General features: G+C 39.6%; 1 protein-coding gene across 1 annotated transcript in view; it reads left to right on the top strand.

The window, feature by feature from the left end:
• CYFIP1 (cytoplasmic FMR1 interacting protein 1) overlaps window positions 1–26,056 on the top strand; it is a 206,542-nt gene extending 180,486 nt beyond the window's left edge. The window contains exons 27-31 of the mRNA XM_006898595.1: window positions 3,338–3,410; window positions 21,626–21,720; window positions 22,588–22,826; window positions 23,275–23,422; window positions 25,892–26,056. Of these exons, the coding sequence (XP_006898657.1) occupies window positions 3,338–3,410; window positions 21,626–21,720; window positions 22,588–22,826; window positions 23,275–23,422; window positions 25,892–26,056 (720 nt within the window). The remainder of the gene's footprint in view (window positions 1–3,337; window positions 3,411–21,625; window positions 21,721–22,587; window positions 22,827–23,274; window positions 23,423–25,891) is intronic.
• Window positions 26,057–26,322: the final 266 nt, after the last annotated feature.

Raw genomic sequence — 26,322 nt, 5'->3', positions numbered from 1 at the left:
GCTGGGCTCTATGAGGAGAAATGTGGCATCAGGATTGTTGGAAGATCTATCAACAGTCTGCGTTATGCAGATAACACAACCCTGCTTGCTGAAACTGAGGAGGACCTGAAGCGCTTGCCGCAGAGGATCAAGGACTGCAGCCTTCAGTATGGATTGAGGCTCAATATCAAGAAGACAAAGATTCTAACCACTGGACCAATTAGCAGCATCAGGATGGATGGTGAAGAGATTGAGATTGTTCACAACTTTAGTCTGCTTGGCTCCAGAGTCAACACTCTTGGCACCAGCAGCCAGGAAATTAAAGGACGTAAAAGTAAAAGAAGTCTGCTGTTAGGGACCTCTCTCCAAAGTACTGAAGAGCATGGTGTCTCTGGAGACTAAAGTGCGTCTGATACAGGCCATGGTCTTTGCAATTACTTGATATGCATCAGAGAGCTGGACAATGACTAGGGAGGATAGAAGGAGAATTGACGCCTTTGAGCTTTGGTGTTGCAGAAGAGAATTGAGGGTACCATGGACTGCTAAGAAAATAGACAGTTTAACCCTTGAGAGGTTTAAACTGGGCTGCTCCTTGGAGGCAAGGATTCTGAGGCTTCATCTGACATACTTTGGCCATGTTGTAAGGAGAGACCTGTCCTTGGAGTAGGAAATCATGCTTTGGAAGGTGGAGGACAGGCGCCAGAGGGGAAGGCCCTCTAGGAGGTGGATTGATTCAGTGACTGGGATAATTGGGATGGGAGTGTCAAAGACAGTGCGATTGGCACAGGACAGAGCGGAGTTTAGGGCTGTTGTACATAGGGTCGCTATGAGTCGCAAGCAACTTAATGGCCCATAACAACAAAAACAACATACACCTTTAAATAGACTTGTCTATTTTTTAAAAAACCATATTTCTTTTAGAAATGGTGTTGTATTTCTAGTTCTCTTGGCGGGAGGTGGTCTTCATGGGAGTGATTCTCACAATGGTCTCTTGATGTCAGTGTATTATTCAAAACCTTGGTGACCTTGCAGATGTCAGGTATGTTTTAGAAAGACAAAAGTTAAAGTAACCTGTCATTTGCTTAGGACCGGGGAATCACTCTGGCAGTGCACTCAGGCTAAGCTGTTAGATCAACACCTGTGATTCCAACTTGGATGTTCCAGGAGTGGAGAGTTTCATCAGGATTTTCATCTTTATCCCCTGTTTGCGATACTTCTAGGCAAGCCGGTTTTAGGTGGGAGCTATCAGGAATCTTTGATTTTCTTTGTGTGTGTCATTTGGTAATGAACCACGAACCAGAAAGCCGCGGCACGTGAGCCACCGTGCTCCACCGGTGAGCTACATCTCCAGACCCGTGTGTGTCATTTGGAACACGGACACAGGTCTCCCTCAGTATGTTCAGCCCCAGAGAAGTCTGAGGGATCAGCTTCTTACCTGTACCTGCAATAGCAAGGGCTGTTGACACTGGCTGGGAGTCCAGCAGAGCTATGCTTGCAACAGGATAGCTCCTAAAGATGGAAGCTTGCCCATGCAGCGTACATCCAGGGAAGCTGCAACAAATAGGCATATTTAAAGAACTAGATAAGTTGGGAAGAATGCCTTTCTTAATGAATTTAAAATAAATTTAGCAAAATGCCTTTTGTGTCCAACATTCTCAAGCACTTAGCACAACATCAGGAAAGCTGTCTTCTCTTCTTTCCTCCTCTTGATGTCTCTTCTGGCACTCAATCCCTGACAACTTCACACTGGTCAGGGCATGTATTGTGTTTCTGAGGCCCCTTTCCTGAGAAACTTGGCTTAGGTTAATGACAGAGAAGTAGAAATTACCAAAGTAAAAAAAAAACAAAACAACATTACCAAAAGGTGATAGAGTGCCAAACATATTATCTCTTGGCACAACAGAGTGATTCCATTAGAAACTTAAGAAACATCAGTTAGAAGTGTGATCCCTGCCTGCCCAGGTCCCGTTTCTTACTTGGTAATTGATGTCTGAGGGATGCGGGGGTCTGCAGGGTCTTGGGAATTTGAGTGAATTCTTACATATCCACCGTTGATCCCTGTAACACCTCTTTTCTCTGAATCACTGTTGTGACCAGAGCTCATTTGGCTCCCTTGTTCACAAAGTGTGTTGGCAAGTGGGAAGCATGCCATTGACAGTTTGTCTTTGCCATTGACTCTATTTAGGAGTGTGGGCTGAACCCCCCTTTCTCTTTCAGTCCAGATGTCATACTCTCCTGTCTGACCTTCTTCCCTGCTCCACCTACCACATGAGTGGAGAACATTTAGGCTGTTTTAGAAACAAGGGTTATGATTTCTAGTAGAGAATTAATAATTAATAAAATTGTGTTGGAAATAAAGGGTTATGATTTCTATTAGAGAAATTTATAACCTAGTGCTCATGCCTGCATCTTGACTAGTAAAGGCAAGTGTGATGGCACCTGTGTTTCCCACTCTGATCATTACAGTTTACTGGGATAAATGTGTCATTCTCCTTGTCAAGACTGAGAAGAATGAGGTAGGTCTGGCCACAGGAGCACATGCTTGGATGCCTGGCAACCAAGCTTGAAACGTGTGAGAGAGGTTCTCACTGTTTTCAAGCACTTATCTCTGCTGACTGGTGTTTGTTTAGGATAATTTCAGGAAGTTTTCATTTGCCTGTGAGATGTAGAAGTTCAGAGTGGAATATGTTTTCTGCTTTCCCTTCGATATGTTTTCAAGCCTCTGCTTCTTCAGTGATGGACATTGTCCTTTTCTTTGGGTTAGTGGTGAATTTTTAAGTGTTCTGTAGCCTCTCAGACATTGGAGGGGAACTTTCTAAGTATGTATTTTTCTGGAGAAAGAACTTTGTGTATAATTTTTAGTATGTCAAAGAACTTTATGTTCCCTTCAAAAATTTTCAAATGCCAGCTCATAACATCATCTGGGAGGAATAGACAGTTCCAGGTGACCCTTTCAAAGATGTTCAGAGGAGACACACTCTTCTTTTGGCTCTTTATATGAATGGGTGTGAAGAGGGCTGCCACACTAAATCCTGGCAGAGGAAGCTCACATTTAATACTCGCATTTACCTGTGTATGTATTTTTAAATTACTTAGAAAGAAATTAAATTAAAATTCCTTTCTCAGAAAAACTAGCCTATTTAAAATGCTCAGTATTTTCATGAGAATGTGGCCATGATAATGGACAGCACATAGAACATTTCATCATCACAAAGAGTTCTTTCAGGCAGTGATACCTAAAGAACTTACTTTACACTTAATACCAAAGATGTATGCGTTTTTTTCATGACCATATTTTTTCTCCCTCCATCTTTATTATGAAAATGAGTTTCCTAATTCTACCTTCTCTGTGTTCTAGTCTCTAGAAGAAGTATGTGATCTGTTGCATGCCGCTCCCTTTCAGAATATCTTGCCCAGGGTCCACGTGAAAGGTGAGTGTGTCCTCCACTGGTCCAGGGAATTTTACCATTCATTGTAGCACAGTTGATTCACAGAGTTGGCTATACCAGAGAGAAAGGTGAGTTTTACTATTAAGATAGGTGCCTTTTTAGTGAGAACCAGAGATAATTTTGTCCATAGATTTTTCAGAGACCTACTATTTCAGACTTGGATGGCCAGTCCTTCTTCCTGGTCTCTTCATTTAGAAGCACTGCTGAAGTTTACTCATAATGGATGACCCTTCTGGCATTTGACATACTGGTGGTACAGTTTTGTAGCAACCCTCATTACAGCACACTAATAGATAAGAGCAATTATATACACAAGTAAGTATATACACAAGCTATAAAATAATTATTGTTTTTGTTGTTATGTGCCGTTGACTTGCCTGTGACCCATCATGACTCGATGTACAACAGCTCTGAAACCTGCCGTGTCCTGAGGCAGTCTCACTGACTCTGACACACCTACTCCCATTGCCCCAGTTACTGTATCGTTCATCTCATCCGGGGTCGTCTTTTCCTGTGCTGTCCCTCCACTTTTTCGAGCATGAATTTTTCTCCAAGGATCGGTTCCTTCTGGCCACATGCCCAAAGTTTGTTGTTGTTGTTATGTGCCGTCAAATCACTTGCAACTCATAGTGACGCTTATGTATAACAGCCCTAAACCCTGCTCTATCCTGTGGCAGCCTTACTGTCTCTGACACATCTACCCCCACCATACCAGTGACTGAATCAATCCATCTCATGGAGGGTCTTCCTCTTTTTTTATTTTTATTTTATTATTTTTGTGTGAGTGTACCGTCAAATCAGATCTGATTGGTACAGGAGGAGATTGTCCCTCCTTCCCCGGCAGAGCATCTGGTGGATTCGAACCGTGCGCCTCTGGGATTGTAGTTGCAGCTCCTTGTCCCTAGGCCACCAGAGCTCCCCTTTTTCCTCTCTTGCACTATCTCTTCACCCTCCCAAGCATGATGTCCCTCTCCAAGGACTGTTCCCTTCTTGCAGCATGCCCAGAGTATGTCAGATGAAGCTTTAGAATCCTTGACCCCAAGAAGCAGCCTGATTTCACCCTCTCTAGGAAGAACCTCTTTGTTCTCCTAGCAGCCCATTCTGTACTCTTCTCTAGCATCTCAGCTCATGGGCTTCAATTCTCCTTACAACATCTCTAGTCATAGTCCAGCATTTTGTGAAGTAATTGCAAAGACTGTTGGCCTTGATTAGGCTCACCTTAGTCTCCAGACTGATATTAGCAATATGCAAATCACTCCCCTAATACAACATACTGATAGGTAAGTGTTGTACCTCTAACAGCCTATCAGGCATATTATGGGGCAGTGCCTATCTGAGTCCTGGGACAGTGGTTGCTAGAGCCTTTTAGTTGAGTCCTATAACTGGCACAGCAGAATAACATTCCAACTGAGGCCAGTGGATTATCAGAATCATCAATGCTGCTGTTCCATAAAGTTTAGGTGGTGTCGAAACTACTGTTTTCCAGTTTCGATCACTGCTTGCTCTAAGCCAAGAAGGCTTGAGTAAGGCCTAAATGATGTCCAGATTGCTATTTTCTGGTGATAAAATTAGGAAAGTGGTGCATCCTCTCTATATATCTATTCAGTCTGTTGTTGTTGTTATGTGCCGTCGAGTCGCTTGTGACTCATAGCAACCCTATGTACAATAGCCCTAAACCCTGCCAGTCATAAATCCTGTGCCAGTCATACCGCTTCTGACACACCCATCCCAGTTACCCCGGTCACTGAATCAGTCCACCTCATAGAGGGTCTTCCCCTCCTGCACCGTCCCTCCACCCTCCCAGGCATGATATCCCTCTCCAAGGACCTGTCCCTCCTTACAACATGTCCGAAGTATGTCAGACAAAGCCCCAGAATCCTTGCCTCCAAGGAGCAGCCTGCTGTAACCCTCTCTAGGATGAATCTGTATTTTCTTGGCAGTCCATGGTATATTCAGTACTCTTCTTCAGTCTGTATGCTAAGCTAATAATTCAAGAAACCAGACAATATGAAGAAGAATGTGACATCAAGATTGGAGGAAGACTCATCAACAGTCTGCGTTATGCAGATGACAAAACCTTGCTTGCTGAAAGATAGGAATTGAAGCACTTGCTGCAGAAGGTCAAAACTTGGAACCTTCATTGTGGATTACATCTCAACATCAAGAAAACAAAAATTGCCACCTCTGGATCGACAGGCAGTGTCCTGATAGAGAAAAGATTGAAACTATAAATGACTTTATTTTACTTGGATCCACAACTAACCCAGGACTTTTGGGGGTGAGTCGGCCTGCTGTCAGAGACCTCTCTAAATCACTGAGGAGTCATTATTTTCTTTGTTACATGAGAGCCCTCAAAAAGTCAGATTGAGGACTATGGAGTGCCTGACTTATATAGTCTTTTCCGTCACTTCCTAGTCATCAGAACTGAACAGTGAATAAAGATGACAGAAGGAAAAAATAGATGCCTTTGAGCAGTGGTGTTAGAGAGAAGTACTGAACGTACCATGGACTGCCAAAAGAACAAATGGACATGTTTTGGAGAAAGTGCAGCCATAATGCTTCTTGGAGGAAAGATGATAAAGCTTCATCTAACATACTTGGAGCATGTTGCTAGGAGAGGCCGTGCCTTGGAGAGGAACATCGTACTTGAAAACGTGGAGGATTGGTGAAAGAGAGGAAGAACCTCAGTGAGATGGGTTGACACCATCACTGATGCAGTGGGTTAGAGTGTGTCAGAAAGGATGAGGATAGGACGGATTTCAGATCTCTTGTGACTTGTTGGCACCTAACACCAATAGGGATAAATGGAAGGCAGTATATAGCCTAATCCAGTAGTCAATAAACAAAGGAATTATGGCTAAAATTATAGGATATTTAGAATTTCCTTCAAAATAACATGAAGCAGAGGGAGATTGGGTGTCTAGTAAATCTCAGGTTAAGAACATTCAATTTATAGACAACACCAAATTAAGAACAGACTGCCATCATTGTTATTGTATTAAAAATGTGAGTTAAGTACAGTGACTTTTTTTAAGGAATATATGTATTACTCTCTGACATTCATGAAAGTATTGAGCAACTTCAAAAGTTGATTGGTTCAAGGAAGGAGAGCTCTATTTGCTTTGTAAAATCTCATGTTCGCATAGCATTGTGTTAAGTGTATAACTTTTGTATTTGGCTTAAATTTTTCTCTTTATTTTTGTAACTATGCCTCTAAAGTGTAAATGATTCATCTGCTGGCAAAGCATCAAAGAAAAGGAAAAGTATTGAAATTGAAAATAAAACAGAAATAGAAGAACAGTTGAGAAGGGCTTAACATACCCTTCTCAACTCATTGAAAAAACATGAGGCTATAGTTTTGTCAGTGACCAGACCATGTTAAAGGAAAGACTTTGATAATTTGATGGTGGTGGTGGTGGTTATGTGCTGTCGAGTTGTTTGTGACTCATAGCTCTGAACACACCTACCCCCATTACCACAGTCTCTGAATCAATCCATCTTGAGGGTCTTCCTCTCTTGCACTGTCCCTCCACTCCCCCAAGCATGATGTTCCTCTCCAAGGACTGCTCCCTATTGCAACATGCACAAGGTATGTCAGACGAAGCTTCAGAATCCTTGCCTCCAAGGAACAGACTGGTTTAACCCTCTACAGGAGAAACCTGTTTGTTCTCTTAGCAGTCCATGGTATATTCAATACTGTTCTCCAGCACCACAGCTCAAAGACATCAATTCTTCTGTCATTCCTTAGTCATTGTCTAGCTTTCTTATGCATTGCAAGTAATTGCCGAGACTATGGTCTGGGTCAGGTGCATCTTAGTCTCCAGACTGCCAGTGTTGCTTTTTCGTTCTCTAGAGAGATCCCTGACTTTCCCAGTAAAATTTGTCTTTTGATTTCCTGTCTGCTGGTACCAAGAGTGTTGATTGTGTAACCAAGCAAACTGAAGCTGTTAACAGTCTCAGTCTTTTCACCATCTGTCATGATGCTGCCAATCAGCCAAGTGGTGAGAATCTTTGTTCTCTTGATGTTGAGCTTCAACCTGTATTTAAGGCTACATCATTGACCTGAAGCAAACGTTTCCGGTTCTCCTTAGTTTCAGCCAGCAGGATTGTGTAACCTACATAAACAAAGATTTTTGATGAGTCTTCTTCCAATTCTGATGCCACATTCCTCCTCAAAGAGCCCAGCCTCCTAGATGATCTATTCTTCAATTAGATTGAAAGGTATGGAGACAGGACACATCCTGGTTTCCTAACTTTTAACCATGAAGTGTTTCCTTCCTCTGTTCTGATGACTGCCTCCTGTCCCATGTGTAGGTTTCACATAAGCACAATCAAGTGTTCTGGATTCCCATTCTCCTCTTGTCTCATGTATAGGTTTCGCATAAGCACGATCAGGTGTTCTGGGATTCCCATTCTTCTCAGAGTTAGCTACAGTTTGTTGTGATACATAGTCTGTGCCTACACAAACTATGCCTTTGTGTAGTCGGTGAAACACAAACTCTGCTTTTAGCCAAGATCCATCTAACATTAACTGTAATATCTTTAATACCAAAGCAGGTATGCCCACATTCCCAGAAGTCTAGTGGGCAGGACCTGAGTGTTTAAATAGTTTTGGGCCCGAAGGGCTTTTGACCCTGGGGCCAAGAAAACAAAACTTATATACCACTTCTAGGGGACATGTAACCCTCTCCTGGGAAACTATCCTACTGAGACAGCAGTGTGCTGCAAATGGAAGAAAAGCGGCACTTAGCCCCAGAAGGCTGTCCTGAAGCAGACGCTCAAGGCAAAGGATTTTTCCTCAGAACCATCGGAGACAGGAAGCCTTCTCAATACTAGTACCTGGTATTTGGACTTAGACATGCCTAAACTCAAGACATACTGGCTGCAGCATAAGAAACTGGCAGCATATTTGAAATCACAAAAGCACAGAAGGCTTGAGACCTAATTGATAATTTGGTTAGGTGATCAAAATCAGAATAATGTGCCCACTTGCCTTACTTTAAAAATGGCTCAAAGACTTTGCAGTGATTTGAAAGTTGCATGTGCAACAAGTGAAGGAGATTATGATAAAGAGTTTGTGAGTAGGGAAGCTGGGCAATTTGTTTAAAAGTGAGGACAAATGCACATGATTTTTAAAGTGCAAGGTATAGCAACTTGAGTGCCAGTATAAAGGCTATGAATGAGTTTCCTGAAATGTTGATGAGGGCTATTATTTGCCAGAACAAATAATTAACACAGTTGAGACTTCTTTATTTGGGGGGGGGGGAATAAAGGGAAATTTCTAAAAAGACATATTTTGAAAGGGAAATAATGTATTGAGCATAATGTATTGTTTTTACTTTTTATTTGAGAGTTACAAATCATTATGATTTTTTCATTTATAGACCTTTTGTTTTTATAATTTTGTGTTTATAATAACCTCATAATTTCATTGGGTCATTCATTATGTTTTGTTTTAAAATATTTATTACCATTTGTTTGCATTAGCACCCCAGAAGGAAAGCCCTGCAAAATTAGTATTCACAGAAAGACAAAAAATACTGACCCAGAAACAGACTAAAAGATGTTGTGTATCATCAAATCAGAACCAACTCATAGCTAAGCATCCAGTGGTTTTCAAAGGCAGTTAGTAACACAGAAGGAGAATGCTCATCTTTCTCCCGTAGAGCAGCTGGTGAATGAATGCAAATCCATGTGCTTTTGGGTTCACAGCATAACCTCTAGGCAACCAGAGCTCTCTGAACCATATTGTTGTTTATGTGTACCATTGAATCAGAACTAACCTGTCCTAGACCCTCCAACAGGATTTCAGAGGCAATAGGATGAAATTGCTTATCCTTTTCCTGCGGAGCAGCTGGTGGATTAGAGTTGTATGCCTTTGGTACTGCAGCATAGCTTCTTACCCCTAAGCCACCAGAGCTCCCTGGTCCAAGAACCTAACACATTAGGTCCTGTTTATCAGCAAAGGAAAACTTACAGATCAAGAGAAGTAGTACTGCAAAGATCAAATTGCAGCAAACTGTCTTAAGAAGAGATTCCACCAAGGGATAGGGGAGGGCAACTATTTTATATTATTTTTATATTATATATATTTATATTATTATACAGCCACCAGATAAATGGTAAGGTTAAAAATTATACAGAGTGATGGGAAAATATTGTCATGCAATGCTTCTTGTAAAGGGGGAAAATACCCCATTACATATATGATTTATATCTAGTTCTACAAGCATGGCTAGAGACAGTAAGGAGAAGGGTCAGAGTGCCCCAGTTGTTAGATTCCATCACATCAACTAAGACTCATAGTGACTATACAGATTTGAACCTGTCCTGTACCATCTTCGTGATCTCTGTTATGTTTGAGCCCATCTTTTAAGTTACTGTGTCATTCCATCTTGTGTCTCTCCTGACAACATGCTCAAAGTGGGTGAAACCCAGTTTCACTCTTTGCCTCTGAGGAGCATTCACTTCCTCCTACAGACTTGATTGTTCTTTTGGCAGTCCATGGGATATTCAGTACTCTTCTCCAACACCATAATTCAAGGACATTGATTTTTTTTTCTTCTTCATTTTAAAGTTTGCAGAAGTCCTTCCGATTCATTGTCTAACTTTCAGATTCATAGAAAAGAAATGAAAAACCCTGGCTTGGACCAGGCATACCTTAGTCAAGATATCAGAAGTAAAATTTAAAATTACTTAAGAGTCAAATGAGAATGAGAATACAATATACTGTAGTCTGTGGGGTGCAAAATGAGTGGTGCTCAATGGGAAATTTACAATAAATGTATACATCAATAAAGAAAAAGAAATCTTAATCAGTAACTTAAACTAACAATATGCACAAATAGAAAATAGAGCCACAAAAAGCCCAAAGCTACCAGAAGGGAATTCTAGTGACCTAATAAGAAGCTTTGCTGCCAATCCTAAGGCAGTGTTTCAGGTCCACCTGCTGCTCTGCATCTGAAAGATGAGTTCTCTCGCCCCATGTGGTTACATGGCCTCTAAACATCCACTGAATGTCAGCTCTGAATCGGTTCTAATTTAACTGTACCCAACAAGAATCAGAAGAAGAGAAATAATAAAGATCAGAGCAGAAATAAATAGCATACACAGAATCAACAAGACTAGAAGTTCAGTTTTTTAAAAATCACTAAATTTGGCTAAGTCAGCAGAGAAAAATTAGTGCTGTCATAATAGAACCAACTGAAATAAAAAGATAACAAAATACTGCTGAGAAGAGGTATGCTGTTCAGATCCACTAATGCTTTCCTGGAGAAGGAGGGGCAATCTCCTGTACCAGTCAGATCCGATTTGATGATATACACACCAAAATAAATAATAAAATTTTTTTTAATTAAGAAATAAAAAGCCTGCTGAGAATATACTCCAACAAATTTGTAAACCTAACAAAAGAATATTTAGAAACTCACTGCCTACTTTAGCTAACCCAGAAATATAAAATTTGAAGACTTGTCACAAAAAGAATTTTAATATATCATATAAAATTTCTGGCCCAGATGGCTTTACCAGTAAATTTTTCCAGTCAGAGAAATTCTGGCAGTTCTACTCAAAATATTTTATTATATAGAAAAAAGGCTTTTCCCAAATTCATTCTGTGAAGCAAGACTAACCCTGATACTCTTGATTTCATTCTGTGAACATGTATAATCCTACTACCAAAGCCAGGCAAAGATACCACTGAAAAAGAAAACTAGAGATTAATATCCCTCATGAACATAGAAGTGCTTAACAAAATCTTAGCCTAGAGATCCAACCAAAATTTAGAATCATTTTTTAAAAAATCCAAACAAAACAAACAGCACCACAAAACAAAACACATACATCATGATCAAGTAAGATTCATATAAGGTATGCAAGGATAGTTCAACATCAGAAAAAAAAAACAGTTAAAAAAGGAAAGGGACTGCTTGATCGTATCAGTCAATTTTCTGATAGAAATGCTCAGCAAAATCAAATAGAAGGGCAATGTCTTAACATAATTAGAGCTAATATACAATGGCCAGCATATCTCAGTGGAGAGAGACTGAAGGTAACAAAAGTTCAGTAAGACATTAAACAACAAATGCAACAAACAACAGATTAAACATTCATACCCTGCTTGTGAGACTATTAAATGGTAGGAGCTACACTGGAAAGCACTTTGACACTTCCCTAGAAACTTGTGAATAAAAATACCATTTGATTAGCATTCCACTACTCTCTCTCTATATATATAATCTCCTAAAGAAATAAGAGCTGTGGGACACTGATATATCCACACTTGTGTTTACCTCTTGTTGTTGCTACTATTGTTTTATGCTGTCACATTGCCTGTGATTCATAGCAATCTAATATACAACAACCCTAAACCCTGCTGTATCCGGTGCCAATCTTACTGTCTCTGACACACCTACTCTCATTACGCCAGTCACTAAATCAGTCCATCTCATCGAGGGTTTTGTGCTGTCCTCTACCTTCTCAAGCATGACATCCTTCTCCAAGGACTTGCAACATGTACAAAGTATGTCAGAATCTTTGCCTTGCAACATATACAAAGTATGTCAGAATCTTTGCCTCCAAGGAGCAGCCTGGTTTCACTCTCTCTAAGATGAACCTGTCTGTTCTCCTGGCAGTCAATGGTATATGCAATACTCTTCTCCAGCACCACAGCTCAAAGGCATCATTTATCTTTCTCTCATCCCTAGCATTGTCTAGCTTTCTGATGCATATCAAGTAATTGTAAAGATTATGGCCTGGATCAGGCACACCTTAGTCTCCAGACTGACATCGTTGCTCTTCATTATTTTGGAGAGGTCCCTGGCAGCAGAATTTCCCAGTGTCATTCATCTTTTAATTTCCTGGCTCCTGGTGCCAAGAGTGTTGATTGTGGAGCCAGGCAAACTAAAGCTGTTAAACAGTCTCAGTCTCTTCACCATTCATCATGATGCTGTCAATTGGGCTAGTGGTGAGAATCTTTGTTTTCTTGATGTTGAGCTTCAATCCATATGAAGGTTGCAGTCCTTTACCTTCTGCAGCAAGCGCTTCAGGTCCTCCTTTTCAACATGCAATATTCTGTCATCTGCATAACGCAGATTGTTGATTATTATAACAAAAAATTGGAGATAACCGAAGTGTCCATCACAGATGAATAGATAATTAAACCATGTACTTGCAAATAGTGCATCACTGAAAAATAATAAAGAACTCATTATACTCTGCACAAAATGAGGAATCGTGAAGAAATACGCCTGAATGACATAAGACAGTCACAGAAGTACAATTACAGTATAAGACCTCTATTATAAAATGCTAAGGGAAGGTTTTCACATGCAGAAGGAATCATGGTTGGATGATTAAATGGGATGGGAAGGGAAGATAGTGGCATAAAAATTAGTAAATATGTTTGGTGAAGAGAAAAGCAGTATTCAGTAAGGAAATGTTTAGACAATTAATTACCTTAATACTAATTAGTGTTCTAAAGCAGAATGTATATGAATGATTGAATGGATAAACCACTCTTTCATATAAATAATGATTAATTATTTAAATAAATATATTTAACCCACACACAGACTTGTGAGTATCCATTTGAGGTGTAAGTATTAATCTCACCTGGTTTTAAACAATGTGAAGGAAAACAAAAATACATAGAAACAGTCCACAGAACTTACTAGCCACCAGGGCCCTGAGAGCAGAAAAGCAAGACTGTTCCCACATGCCACCACTGACCACTCTTAAAGTAGTCTTAAAATAGTAAATCCTACATTAAGTCAGCTGGAATAGAGTATGGAAGTCATCTGTCACAGCAGGATTTTGTAGAGGCTTGTTTGCTGATTCGAGTGAGGATTAGGGTGGAATGTTGACTTGCTAATGGATGTGAGATTATTTCATTCTGCCTCCTATTTAAAAACACATTTGCTGAATGAAATATCTCAGTCACAAAAGGACAAAAAATGCATAGTGCCATTATTGTAAAACAGGACCGACATCTGGGTTGGTGGAAGACTGAGAAAGATGGGATAAATTATGTATACTACACTGAAACAGATTAAGGAGAAAACTGTTTACAAGGGATATGTGATTAGGCATTTTTGTTATGACAGCAGTCCATAACGAAGGCTGCATAGTGGAGTGGACTTGTGGGGGAAGGAATTGTAAAACAATAAAAGAATTTTACTTTTCAAAGAGAAGAGTGTACTGGGAGGGAAGGGTGAGCAAGGAGGAAAGTGCAACAATGAATGAATGGAAATCCAAAGTTTCTATACATTTTCATTAAAAGTAATAATAATAAAAAAATAACACTTATTTGGTCACTAGAATGCAGTTGAAATGCAGTGTGGAAGTCATCTGCAGCAGCCGGATTCTACAGAGGTTTGTTTGCCCAGGCACAGCTTGACAGCATGTTCAGATTAGCAGCTACTTCCAGAAATGCTACACTTCCACTGAGTTTTTCTAACAGTGCTATCCATGCTTCTGCACAAAAAAAACCCCTGCTTACTCAGGCATGTCTGCTTGCTTTTGAGCTACATTTTCCACAGACCAATTTGTAGCTGCTGGTTCTTTGATGATACTTCAAATCCTTTGCAGGCTAGTGCCAGAAGGGGAGTAAGCAGTGGCTTTTGGCACTGTGTTCACAAGCATGCCAGCAGCATTTGGCTCACCGGCGCTCTGTGGTCTTCCCACCAGCATTAGTGGCAAGGTCTGGCAGCTGCCTTCTCAACCAAAGCAGCTATCCTCCATCACACAGCAACTCAATGGTCAAAGTGTTGCATCATTTGGACAAAGGCAGTGGTGCCTTTTTTTGATCAGGTTACAGCTGTTAGAGTGTATCTAGTGCACCAACAGGACAATTTCTGGCAGGAAGATAGTCAACCAGTCCTTTCTTACAGACTTCTCTAGATATTTTACTAGAACCTATTACATATCTCTACACCTGTTATTCTCATTTCACTGGCCTTAGCTTTGAACACAAGAGGACTCCTTTTAAAATCCTACATTGTGTATTCAACACCACTTAACGTGCCAAAGCAGAGGACTCCTGGAATAACCTGTGAATTCACAGAAATGGTAGCATTGCTATGTATATTAAAAATTGGCTAATAAAAAGTTATTGCAGACAGCATATTGATGATGCTGCATTTCTGTACATATTTTCTTAGAAACTAGCTATTTGGGTATTTGTAACTTTAACATTCTTATAGGAGAAATGTTACTGAGGAAATAAAGCAGCCACTTTTTTTATTCCTTTTTTATAATTGAGATTTTATCGAAAGTTTATAGAGAACCTGGATTTCCATTCATTCATTAATGCACATTTTCTTCCCTATCCACCCCCAGTTTGCTTTTCTCTTTGAAAAAAAAAAAACACCAACTTCATTATTTCACAATTCCCATCCCCAAGTCCACTTAGCTATGCAGCTCTCATTCTAGACTGTTGTCATGCAAATAATACCTAATCATATATACCTTTTAAAACAGTTCTTTCCCTCATTTGTTTCAATGCAGTGTACATTATTTATCTCCTCTTTTCTTAGTTTTTCCCAAACCCCTGTTTTATAACAGTGGCATTATGCAGTATTTGTCCTTTTTTGACTGAGATCTTTCACTCAACATGTCTTCCAGGGCACCCATTTTGTATATTTTATGAGTTCTTTGTTTTTCGGTGTTGCATGGTATTCTGTTGTGTGAATATACCACAATATCTTTATCCATTCTTTTATTGATGGGCCCTTGGATTGTTTCCATCTCTTTACTATTGTGAACAGTGCAGCAATAAACAAAGGTGTGCATACATCTGTTTGTGTGGCATTTCTGATTTCTTTATGGTATATTCCCAGTAGTAGAATTGCTGGGTCAAATGGTATTTCTGTTTGCAACTTTTTGAGAAAGCACCATACAACCTTTTATAATGGTTGCACCATTTTACACTCCCACCAGCAGTGAATAAGGGTTCCAGTTTCTCTCCAATCTCGCCAGCATTTGATGTTTGCTGTTTTGTTAAATTTTGCAAATCTTACTTTGGTGAGTTGGTATCTCATAGTTGTTTTGATTTGCATCTCTCTTGAAGCGGTTGGTGGTGGTGGTTTGTGCCATCGAGTCACCTGCGATTCATAGCGACCCTATGCACAACAGCCCTAAACCTTACTCTGTCCTGTGCCAATCTCACTGTCTTTGACAAACCCACCCCCATTAACCCAGCCACTGAATCAATCCATCTCATCGAGGGTCTTTCTCTCCTGCACTATCCCACCACCCTCTCAAGCATGACATCCCTCTCCAAGGACTGGTACCTCCTTGCAACATGTCCAGTGTATGTGAGATGAAGCTTCTGAATACTTGCCTCCAAGAAGCAGCCTGGTTTAACCCTCTCTAGGACATGTCTGTTCATTCTCTTAGCAGTCTATGATATATTTAATACTCTTCTCCAACACCATGGCTCAAAGGCATCAGTTCTTCTATCATCCCTAGTCATTGTTCAGGTGTCTGACGCACAGCAAGTAATTACAAAGACCATGGTCTGTATCAGGCATACTTCAGTCTTCAGAGTCACATTATTGCTCTTCAGTATTTTGGAGAGGTCTCTCAGTAGCAGACTCCCATCACAATACTTTAATTTCCTGGCTGCTGGTGCCAAGAGTGTTGATTGTGGAACCAAACAAACTAAAGCTGTTAACAGTCTCATTCTCTTCAACATCTGTCATGATGCTGCCATTTGGCCCAGTGGTGAGAATCTTTGTTTTCTTGATAATGAGCCTCAATCCATATTGAAGGCTACGGTTCTTGACTTTTTGCAGCCAAGTGCTTCAGGTCCTCCTCAGTTTTAATATTACATGCAAGCAAGAGTCTTGTGAAGATTATCCAAAACAACTGGTATGGCACATCAACAGAGAACTACCAGAAATGCAGGCTAGCTTTAAATGGGGTTGTGGTACTAAGGATACTGTAGCGACTATTAGATGGATCTTGGCTGAAAGCCCGGTGTACCAGAGGAATGTCTGATTATCTGTGTTTCATTGATTATGCAAAGACTGTGTGGACCACAGTAAACTGAGGCTAACTCTGAGAAGAATGGGAATCCCATAACACCTGACCATGGTAAATGTGAAACCTATACTTGGACCAGGAAACAGTCATCTGAACAGAGCAAGGAAACATATTGCATGGTTCAAAATTGGGAAGGGTGTACACCAGGGATGTGTCCTATCTCCGTATCTTGTCACTCTATAGGCAGAACAGATTACCCGAGAGGCTGGGCTGTATTAGGAGAAATGTGGCATCAGGATTGGCAGAAGATTCATCAGCAGTCTACATTATACAGATGACACAACCCTGCTCTTAAACTAGGGATTTAAAAAAAAAACCCTCGGGATTTTTAACATTTCTTAATGTGTGTGTTTGCCATCTCAATGTCTTTGGTGAAGTGTCTGTTCATATCCTGTGACCATTTTGCGATTGAGTTTTTTATCTTGTAGTGATGTAGAGGAGCCACTTTTAAGGTTCTATCATAAAACAATGAATCACCTAAAATCATTTTAGCTATTGCTGCTGGAATGTTACAAAGTCAAAATTGGAAGGTTTTTATTCTTGAACTTTTCCTTTTTATAGAACTTACCTTTTATACAAGCCTACATCTCTGAAGATGTAGAATGGTTCATGTTTGCATATAATAAAGCTGATTGTGTTTTGTACAATTTGCAGAGAAATCTTGAAAATATAGAAAGGGCAGTTATTGTATGATTGCACTTTTATAAGATGAGAATTATATGTGTTTATTTCAAGAAGCCATCCAGAAAGGGTTTGAGGTATTGCACACTCAATGATTGAAGACCAGATTAGTTGTGGGATGTTATGAAGGATACCATCCATGAAGAAAGCAAAAGATCATTATAAAGATAGGGAAGAAAGAAAAGAACAAAGTTGATGTCAGAAAAGACTCTAAAAATAGAACTAAAACATCAAGAAACCAAACAATGGGAAGAAATGCTGAAATAAAAGAAGCAAACAGAAGATTTCAAAAGGCAGCTTGACAATATATGATTATTATGGTTATGACAAGAGTCCAGAATGAAGGTTACATAGTGGAGTGTACACGGGGCGGTGGGGGAGAGGGGATTTATACCAATGAAATAATTTTTCTTTTACTTTTCAAAGAGAATGGTGAACTGGGGGGAGAGGTGGCCTGGGAAAAAGGTGCAACAATGAATGTATGGAAATCCAAAATCTCTGTAAACATTCATTAAAATCAATTAAAATTTTTTTTAAACCCAAGATTTAAGCACTTTAAAAGAAACAAAACCCAAAAACTTGCCTCCCTCCTGGTGGGTGGAAGACAGCTTGAGAAGAAAAAGTGCAAAGAGGTGGAGTTAGGAAATAAAAAATAAGGAATTCATTCAACATTCCTCAAGCTTAAAGGACAGATTCAAAGACCTTGAGTTGAAATACTGAATAATGCTATGAGCAAAATCTCAAATGACTTAGGAAGCACCCAAAAATGATTGTAACAACAAAAAAATCAGGAAGTGTAGCATATGTTCAAGAATCAATGATAGTGAAAGAAGAAGTTCAAGCTGCACTGATGGCATTGGAATTGATGGACTATCAGTTGACATGTTTCAACAAACAGATGTAGCCTAGGTGTGAAAAACAATCTGTGCTAAGAAATCTGAAAGGCTGTCTGACTGGAAGAGTTCCATATTTGTTCCAGTTCGAAAAGTGGTGATCCGATAGAATTGTGAATGTGTCAGATGTTATCATTACTTTCACAAGCAAGTAAAATCTTCCTGAAGATCATCCAAAACTAACTAGAACTACTAGAAATTCAAGCTGGGTTTAGAAGAGCACCAGAGATTTTGATATAAATAAAAGATTGAAATTGTCAATAGGTTCGTCTTGATTGGATCCACAATCAGCATTCTTGCTACCTACAGTCAAAAAAATAAAAATATGTATTGTTGTTGTTGTATACTATCAAGTTGGAACTGACCAATAGCTCACCCTCTTTGAGTTTTCAGAGGCAGTTACTTGACTGGGAGGAGATTGCCCAACTTTCTCCCAAAGAGCAGCCAGTGGGTTAGAATTGCATGACTTCAAGATTACAGCACAACTTCTTATCACTAGGCCACCAGAGCTCCCTAAACAAAATATGCATTACATTGGAAAAAATCTTCTGTCAAGGACCTTTCCAAGGTGCCAAGGAGCAATACTGTCAGTTTAAAGACTAATGTGCACCTCATTCAGCCCATGGTCTTTTTAGTTGCTTGATAGGCATCTGAAGATTGAACTCAATAAGGATGATAAAAGAAGAATCAGTCAGTGCCTTTGAGATTAGATGTTGAAGAAGAGTGCAGAATATATTATGGACTGCCAAAAAGAACAAAAAGTATGTATTGGAAAAGTGCAACCAGGGTGCTTTTAGAGGCAAAGATGATGAAGCTTCATCTCACATGCTTGGAAAGATAAAGGGTCAGCAGAAGAGTGGTAGAAGGAATAAGATAGATTGACATAGTAAATATAACATGGGGCTCGAGTATATTAAAAACATTCAGAATGGCACAAGGTAGACAGAGGTTCAGATCCATTGCTCATAGGGTTATTATGAGTCATAGTTGACTCCGTAGCACCTAACAGCAACATCTATTTCATGTAGTTACCCAAGATACTTGTGTTAGGGAAGGGAGAATTAATCTTTAGATAGTAAACATTTTTCATCTTTCAAGATGGGAAAGAGTACCAACTAAGAGAGAGGTGACCTTGGTAAATTATGTTATGTACCATCAAGTCAGAACTGACTCATAGCTGACCCTCTAGCAGGTTTTCAAAGACAGTAAATTGTAGATGAGGTTGCTCATCTTTGTCCTGCATATCAGTTGGTGAACTGTGTGCCTTTTGGGTTGGCAGTGCATTTCCTTAGTACTAAGACACCACAGCTCCCATAGGTAAATTATACTACTTCCACTTTCTTAATTGTTGATGTTGTTATGTGCTGTCAAGTTGAAACAGACATATAACAAACCCTCCAGCAGGTTTTCAGAGGCTGTAAATCACATAGGAGGAGATTACCCATCTTTTTCTTGCTGAGGCAATGGTGGATTTGAACCCTGTATCTTTCTTTGGGTTGAAAATGCAATTCCTTAGCATTAGGTTACCAGGGCATTTTACATAAAGGATAAAACATAAAGAGTTTTTGCAGCAACACGAAGAAAAAAACAAGTGTGGATATATATGTTAATGCATATCTAGGGAAGGATGTTAGGGTGCTTTGATAGTGTAGCTCATAGGGAGTTAAAGTCACAGTCTCTAGTTTAAAGACGGACATTTTCCTCTTGTCCAATTTGTAGCCTCCAAATACCTGCTGGAAGGTCAACTAGGTTCTGACCTGAAAGCAGCGAGTTGTTTATTTGGTTTTGTTTGTTTGTTTGGTTTTGGAATGTAAAGATTTATGTATCTGTAGATGCATGAAAAGCACATCATGCTCGGGAGGGCGGAGGGACAACACAGGACAGGAAGACCCTGATGAAATGGATTGACTCAGTGACTGGGCTAATGGGGGTAGGTGTGTCAGAGTCAGTGAGACTGCCAGACAGGGCAGGGTTCAGAGCTGTTACGCATAGAGTTGCTATGAGTTGTAATCAACTCAATGGCACATAACAACAATATGTGTCCACACACATACATATATGTACATATACTCAAAATGTCCTAACAGTGGAGTCGTAACTGGTTCATAGCTGACCTTCTAGTAAGTTTTCAGAGGCTGACAGTTGTACAGGAGGGGATTGCCCATCTTTCATCTGAGGAACCATTTGTAGATCCAAACCCCTAGAAAGAGGAACCACCTTTCAGTTAACAGCACAATTTCCTCTAGACTACATCATCAGAATTTCATCATAGAGATGGATTTGTGTACACATATTTTCATAGTTGGCACAGTTATGATTACTTCTTTGACATATCAAATCCCTTACATTATTAATTTCCTGAGTTTGAAATTTTAAGACCATAGGCCTTGTGGTTGAATAGGTTGATATGTTGTTGTTGTTGTTGTTATGTGCCATCAAGTCGTTTGTGACTCATAGTGACTCAATAGCCCTAAACCCTGCTCTATCCTGTGCCAGTCACATTGCCTCTGACACACCCATCCCAATTACCCCAGTCACTGAATCAGTCCACCTCCTGTGTTGATATAGTTTAGTTTATTAAGTTCATGTTCTAATTACAATTTTTACAACTCCTACTTTCTGGAGTAAGATAGAAAGAAGGAAGATATACTTAGAGAAGAAACTGGTCCATAAGCTCTCTGACCCAAGACCAGAGCTAGATTGCACCCGGCTGCCTCCACTGACCATTTGGATCAGAGCCACAGTAGCTGAATCCTGAGAGAACGGGGGGAAAGTGTGGAACAAAGCTCAAATTCTTACTTCACAAAGTCCAGTCTTCTTGGACTAGAGACTGGGGGACTTCTCAAGATATTCTTCAACCTTTGAAGAGAATTAAATTTAGCCCCTAAGGTTAATATTGTTTAAACTAAATAACTGAGTGGCCTATAAAATAAAATGGAGTTCTGGTGGCTTAGTGTAAGGAATTGCAGTGCCGATGCAAAGGTTCAAATCTACCAGGTGCTCCAGTCTCCTCCCATGTTATTTAATACCTCTGAAAACCTGCTGGAGGGTCAATTTGGACTTGATAATATACAACAACAGCCAATAATATATAATTTAGGGATACAACAGTCATATTAAAAATGATAATCTGTAAGAGACCTCATGGCCAACATTTATCCTAACACAGAGCTGAGAGGTAAAATGACAGAAGCTAGGTTACCAGAAAGGGACAAAAGTTTCATCTAAAGAGAATACTGACACTATAAGAAATGTAACCCCTGTCCTTAATAGTTTGTATACAAGAAGCTGCACTGCAATCCCAAAAGCTTGTGGTTTGAATCCACCAGATGCTCTGCTGGAGGAGGGGCAATCTCCTCCTGAGCCAGTTGCATCTGACTCGACAGTACAAAACAAAGAGAAAAGAAAATTAATTTGTGTACAAATTGTTAAATGGGAGCCAGAACTACTGTGCAAACTTCCACTGAAAGCAGAATAAAATGTTAGAAAATATTTTGTTTTGTAAACAAAACCCAAAAACCTTTGTATAGTTATTTCTCATTACAAAAGAATGTCATATATTCATTCTTTCCATTCCAGAGGGAGAGAGGTTGGATGCCAAAATGAAGAGACTTGAATCAAAGTATGCTCCACTACACCTTGTTCCTCTGATTGAAAGACTAGGGACCCCTCAGGTAGGTGTATCCTGAAACTGTGGCTGTTGCCAGCCTGAGAAGCAGGATCAGGGTAGGGTATAGGGCTTCAGAGCAGTGTCTGATTTTCTCTATCCAGTAACCTGTGTACCAAGCTTAACAAAATGCATAAGATTATTACTGTAAAAATGCAAAGACCAAAAGGGGAAAGGGAGCTGAGGGTGGTGGTAGAGGCAGGGGAAATCATGAGGTTTAAGAGTTGGTGGGCGGAGAGAGGGGTGAAGAAATTAGGAAAGATCCAGTGGGGACTTGAAAAGGTGAAGTAATGGTAAACATAGATCAGTGGTCATTAATTTTATAAAACACAGTATGTGGGAATGATCATATGAAACACAATGTATATCAATTTTTATGCAAACTAATATAAATAATTTAAAAACAGCAGAAAGCTTGTTCATGAGAATATCAAATATGGCTCTTAAATTATATGCCTTAGAACATCCACCTAAGACTTCCACAGTAAGTATCGTTTACTATTTATTGTCTACCTAAGGAAGGCTTTCCACATGCTAGATTGGCTTACACTAGGTCAGAGTTTCTCAACCTTGCATTGTTCTATTTTGGGCCATATAGAATTCTTTACTGTGGGAGGCCATCCTATTCCTTTTTAAGATTTTGAAAAATGCCTTTGGCTGTCATCAACTTGGTGTTAGTAGTAGCTCCTGCAGTTTTGACCAACAGAACTATAGTTGTTTTCTGTTTCTTCACTGAGTAACTTTCCTTGACTGTGAAATAGAAATGAGAGGTGACATACTTACTTTCTTGGTGTTAGTTTTCCATTAAATCATGAAGCAATAGCAGTACTCCAGATTCCTGCTGTGATCTGTAATGTTCAACCACTTTCTGCAGCAAATTGCAATAGCAAGAGAAGGGGACTTGCTGACCAAGGAGCGCCTCTGCTGCGGTCTGTCTATGTTTGAAGTTATCCTGACTCGAGTTCGGACCTTTCTGGATGACCCCATCTGGCGAGGGCCTCTTCCTAGCAATGGGGTCATGCATGTAGATGAATGTGCTGAGTTTCACAGGCTCTGGAGCGCAATGCAGTTTGTCTACTGCATTCCCGTGGGAACACATGAGTTTACAGTTGAGTAAGTATGCTTAATCTTATACTTTGGATCACAGTACAATTCCATTGGTGATAGAGAAGCTTGGGGTGGAAGCTGGTGTTCAACAAATAAAGACGACTGCATTTCTGTGGACATAGACCAAAACCTTACCAAGATGGCCTGGGAGCTTTAATACTATTTCACTAAAATCTCATAATGCAAAAGAAATAACTCAAGGATATTCTTCAGGGATCCTCTGAGCCTGTTAAAATTGTATATCAAGTGTGTATTGTTCTCAGAAGAAGTCCATAGCTTTATGGAGTTATTCTTCCCCCCAAAACTATTAAGAGTTAGGAAGATTATTATTAATATTATTATTATTATTCTAGGGGAACGTAATAAAGATGTTTTAAAAAAAACAGGGAAAGTGATGTTAGAATCATTAAAAACTTTACATTTGACTCTCCATTTATTTATTCTCACTTTATAGACAGTGTTTTGGTGATGGACTCCACTGGGCTGGGTGTATGATCATTGTACTTCTTGGGCAACAGCGACGCTTTGCTGTGCTGGATTTCTGTTATCATCTCCTTAAAGTCCAGAAACATGATGGCAAAGACGAGATTATAAAAAATGTGGTAAGTGGAAGAAAATTTTATGTTGAAGTTAAACAAAAATTTTACTAAAAATTTTATTCCCAGGAATGTTTTCCCCACAGTATATAATGTGCTACCAATTAATTTACTAAAAAAATTTAATGTAAATATTTGGAAGTAAAGCTATCTGGCAGTTAAATTAGTCCCATTTTTCTTTGTTTTCAAAATACAAGTACAATGTCAAATCTCTCTCATGCTTCTAATCAAATGCAAAAGACCACTTTCCTTCTGTCTTCTCTGCTTCCAGTTGGAAAAAATTCCTTGCTCATATGATTAGATTAATAATCTAGGCTATTGTCCTTATTTTTAAGTTCCATAACCTTAGTAACAACTGAAGAGGCACTTTTACTTTGTAATGTAGAATATTCACAGGTTCTGGGGACTTGAATAAAGATTGTTGGGACCACTCTCCTTCCCTAACCTTTCATTTCCTTGACTTTCTGGGGTGAAATCAGAGCACTTTATTCATAAACATCTTTCGTTCACTTTAACTTTGATACAGAATTTTTTAAATTTCAGCCATTTTATTTCTAAAAGCTTGCTTTGGTAGCCCAGTGGGTGGTGGTGATGTGTAAACAGAATCCCTGTGTGAGTATAAATTTCACTGGAGCTTGGTCACTAGAGCTGATTAAGTCTTGTCTCCAATGGAGCCCCCAGTAGGTTCGTAACACCAGCCAGCCCTCTGCTTTGCAGCTGAGAATGTCACCATGGTATTCCTTTGAGATCTGCAGTGGTTCATTTTTCCTTCTTAGGATTTTAGACTTTCTTTACACATTTTATATTTTGTCTTACAATTCTAGTGTCTGAAGGTGCAAAGCATGGAACCCCTTTTTAGTAAATAATTTGGCTTTTGTTTGTTAATGCTTCCTGCCATCTGGAGGGCTGATGCTAACTAACCCTTAGGGGCTATCATGGATGTCATCATGGCAACAAGATGAGGCCAAAAATAGCCTTGGAAGATGGAGGCTTACTGAGCTTCTGCCATGTCTGGTGGTATAGTCCATAGCATGGCCAGGTATTTCCAGCCATTCAGATTCACCAATGGTACTGAGGAAGAAAGATGGGCAGACTCCTCCTGTTAAAATTTACAGCCTCCGAAACTCGTGGAGGGTCATTACGAGCTGCATTTGGCTCAAAGGCCATGAATTTATTCCAGAGTGGGATCCCAGAAGCATAGAATCTTTGTATGGAACTCTGCTTGTTTATATCCTTTCTTCCATGGCTAAAAATAGCCCTTTCCCTGTAGTTTGTAAATTACCTCATGGAATTAGAATTGTATCGCAAAATAGATGCAGGGCAGGCATCTGCTGGCCTCATCCCACATGAATGGGTATTACGGCTTCAAACCAATTTATTACTTTTCTATCTTATTACATGGGATTATGATCTACATTTTTCACAAAGCTCTGATTACAATGAGAAGGGCTTTCCTAGAGCTGCTGTTGTCTGAACCAACCAAGGAAAGGAAGCTGAAAGTTGTACAGGGTGTAATTGGTGTGTGGAGTGAGATTTATAATTCATCACACATTTGGCATCAGAAATACATGAGCTCTGCTTGCTTGGACTGATATTGGTGTTGACTGCAGAAAGCCTCAATATCTAAACCTTGTACTTCTTTTCTGAAATGCTTCCTATGCATTAGATTGTTGATTTGCAAGTTCTTACTTATTTGAACCTAATATAAGTAGCTTTCCTTTCAAGATTTAGTTTGTATTTACTCATCTCCACAAGCTGTTACCAACCTAGGGCCATTTTAGCTTAACCAGAGGATCCTGGCTTTCTGAGTTATCAGTTAGTGGTACTGAGTACTTTTTGTCTGATTTCCTGAGCAATTTCCAGGTAATAGTGCTACTAATCTAGTCTCCTCACACCATTGCTGCCTAACGAAAGCCCTCCTTTATGCTTTCTCTATTGTAGGAAAACCCAGCCCTACTTTTTAACGTGTTTTTTTTTTCTGTTTTCTTTCATGTGTGTTAGTATCTCAATCTTACTAGCAGAAGGGTCTGTCAGAGTATCTGTCCATAATGCCAAGCTGAATGTCTTAATTAGGACATCTTCACATTTTTGCAGCTTTAGGACACCCACCAACCAAGCTGCACATCCTTATGGAGCAGACTGCTCCCTCTCCCTCCCACAGAGCAGCTCATGGGTCTGAACTGCAGACTTTTTTGGTTAACACTTCAAAACTTTGCCATCAGTGCTCCTTCTCAGTCTGCAGTTGGTGAATGATAAGGCCTCTGTTGTATAAATGAGTAAATCTGTTAGTAACATAAAACCCCAAAAAAAAAGGTGTTTATATTAAAAAGTTGTGTCCTAATAGTTGCATTAAAGATGGTACATGAGTCTTTGTCATTTAACTCCTGAGAAAATGAGAACGCTTATGTTTGAAACACAAGCAGTTTATACAAGTACATATGTTTTGAAATGAACACATTCTCATTTTAATTGTAGCCTTTGAAGAAAATGGTGGAGCGAATTCGCAAGTTCCAGATTCTGAATGATGAGATTATCACCATTTTAGACAAGTACCTGAAGTCAGGAGATGGAGAGAGCACACCTGTGGAGCACGTGCGCTGCTTCCAGCCCCCAATCCATCAGTCCCTGGCCGGCAGCTGAATGCAGGGTGTCCCCAGCCAAGCCAAGGTGCTCAAGACCAACTTGAGTGTTGTCATTCCATAAACAATTCAGTGAGATTTTTAAGGAACTATTTTTCTGTCTCTGCCTATTAGAGTATGCTTTTCAATCTAAAAACATAATTTTATAAAATTGCCATATTTTTCTAGATTCAAGTGTATTTGCTTTTCGCTAATTAGGAAGGAAGTCTTTGGAAATTGGGTGATGATTGCTGCAGAATTCTTTTTTTATGGATTGTGCTAATACTT

Source organism: Elephantulus edwardii, unplaced genomic scaffold, assembly GCF_000299155.1.
Source record: "Elephantulus edwardii isolate Elephantulus edwardi_28Jun2011 unplaced genomic scaffold, EleEdw1.0 scaffold00234, whole genome shotgun sequence".
Lineage (NCBI taxonomy): Eukaryota > Metazoa > Chordata > Mammalia > Macroscelidea > Macroscelididae > Elephantulus > Elephantulus edwardii.
Note: the sequence above shows the minus strand (reverse complement) of the source record. Positions and strands in the feature narration are given on the sequence as shown.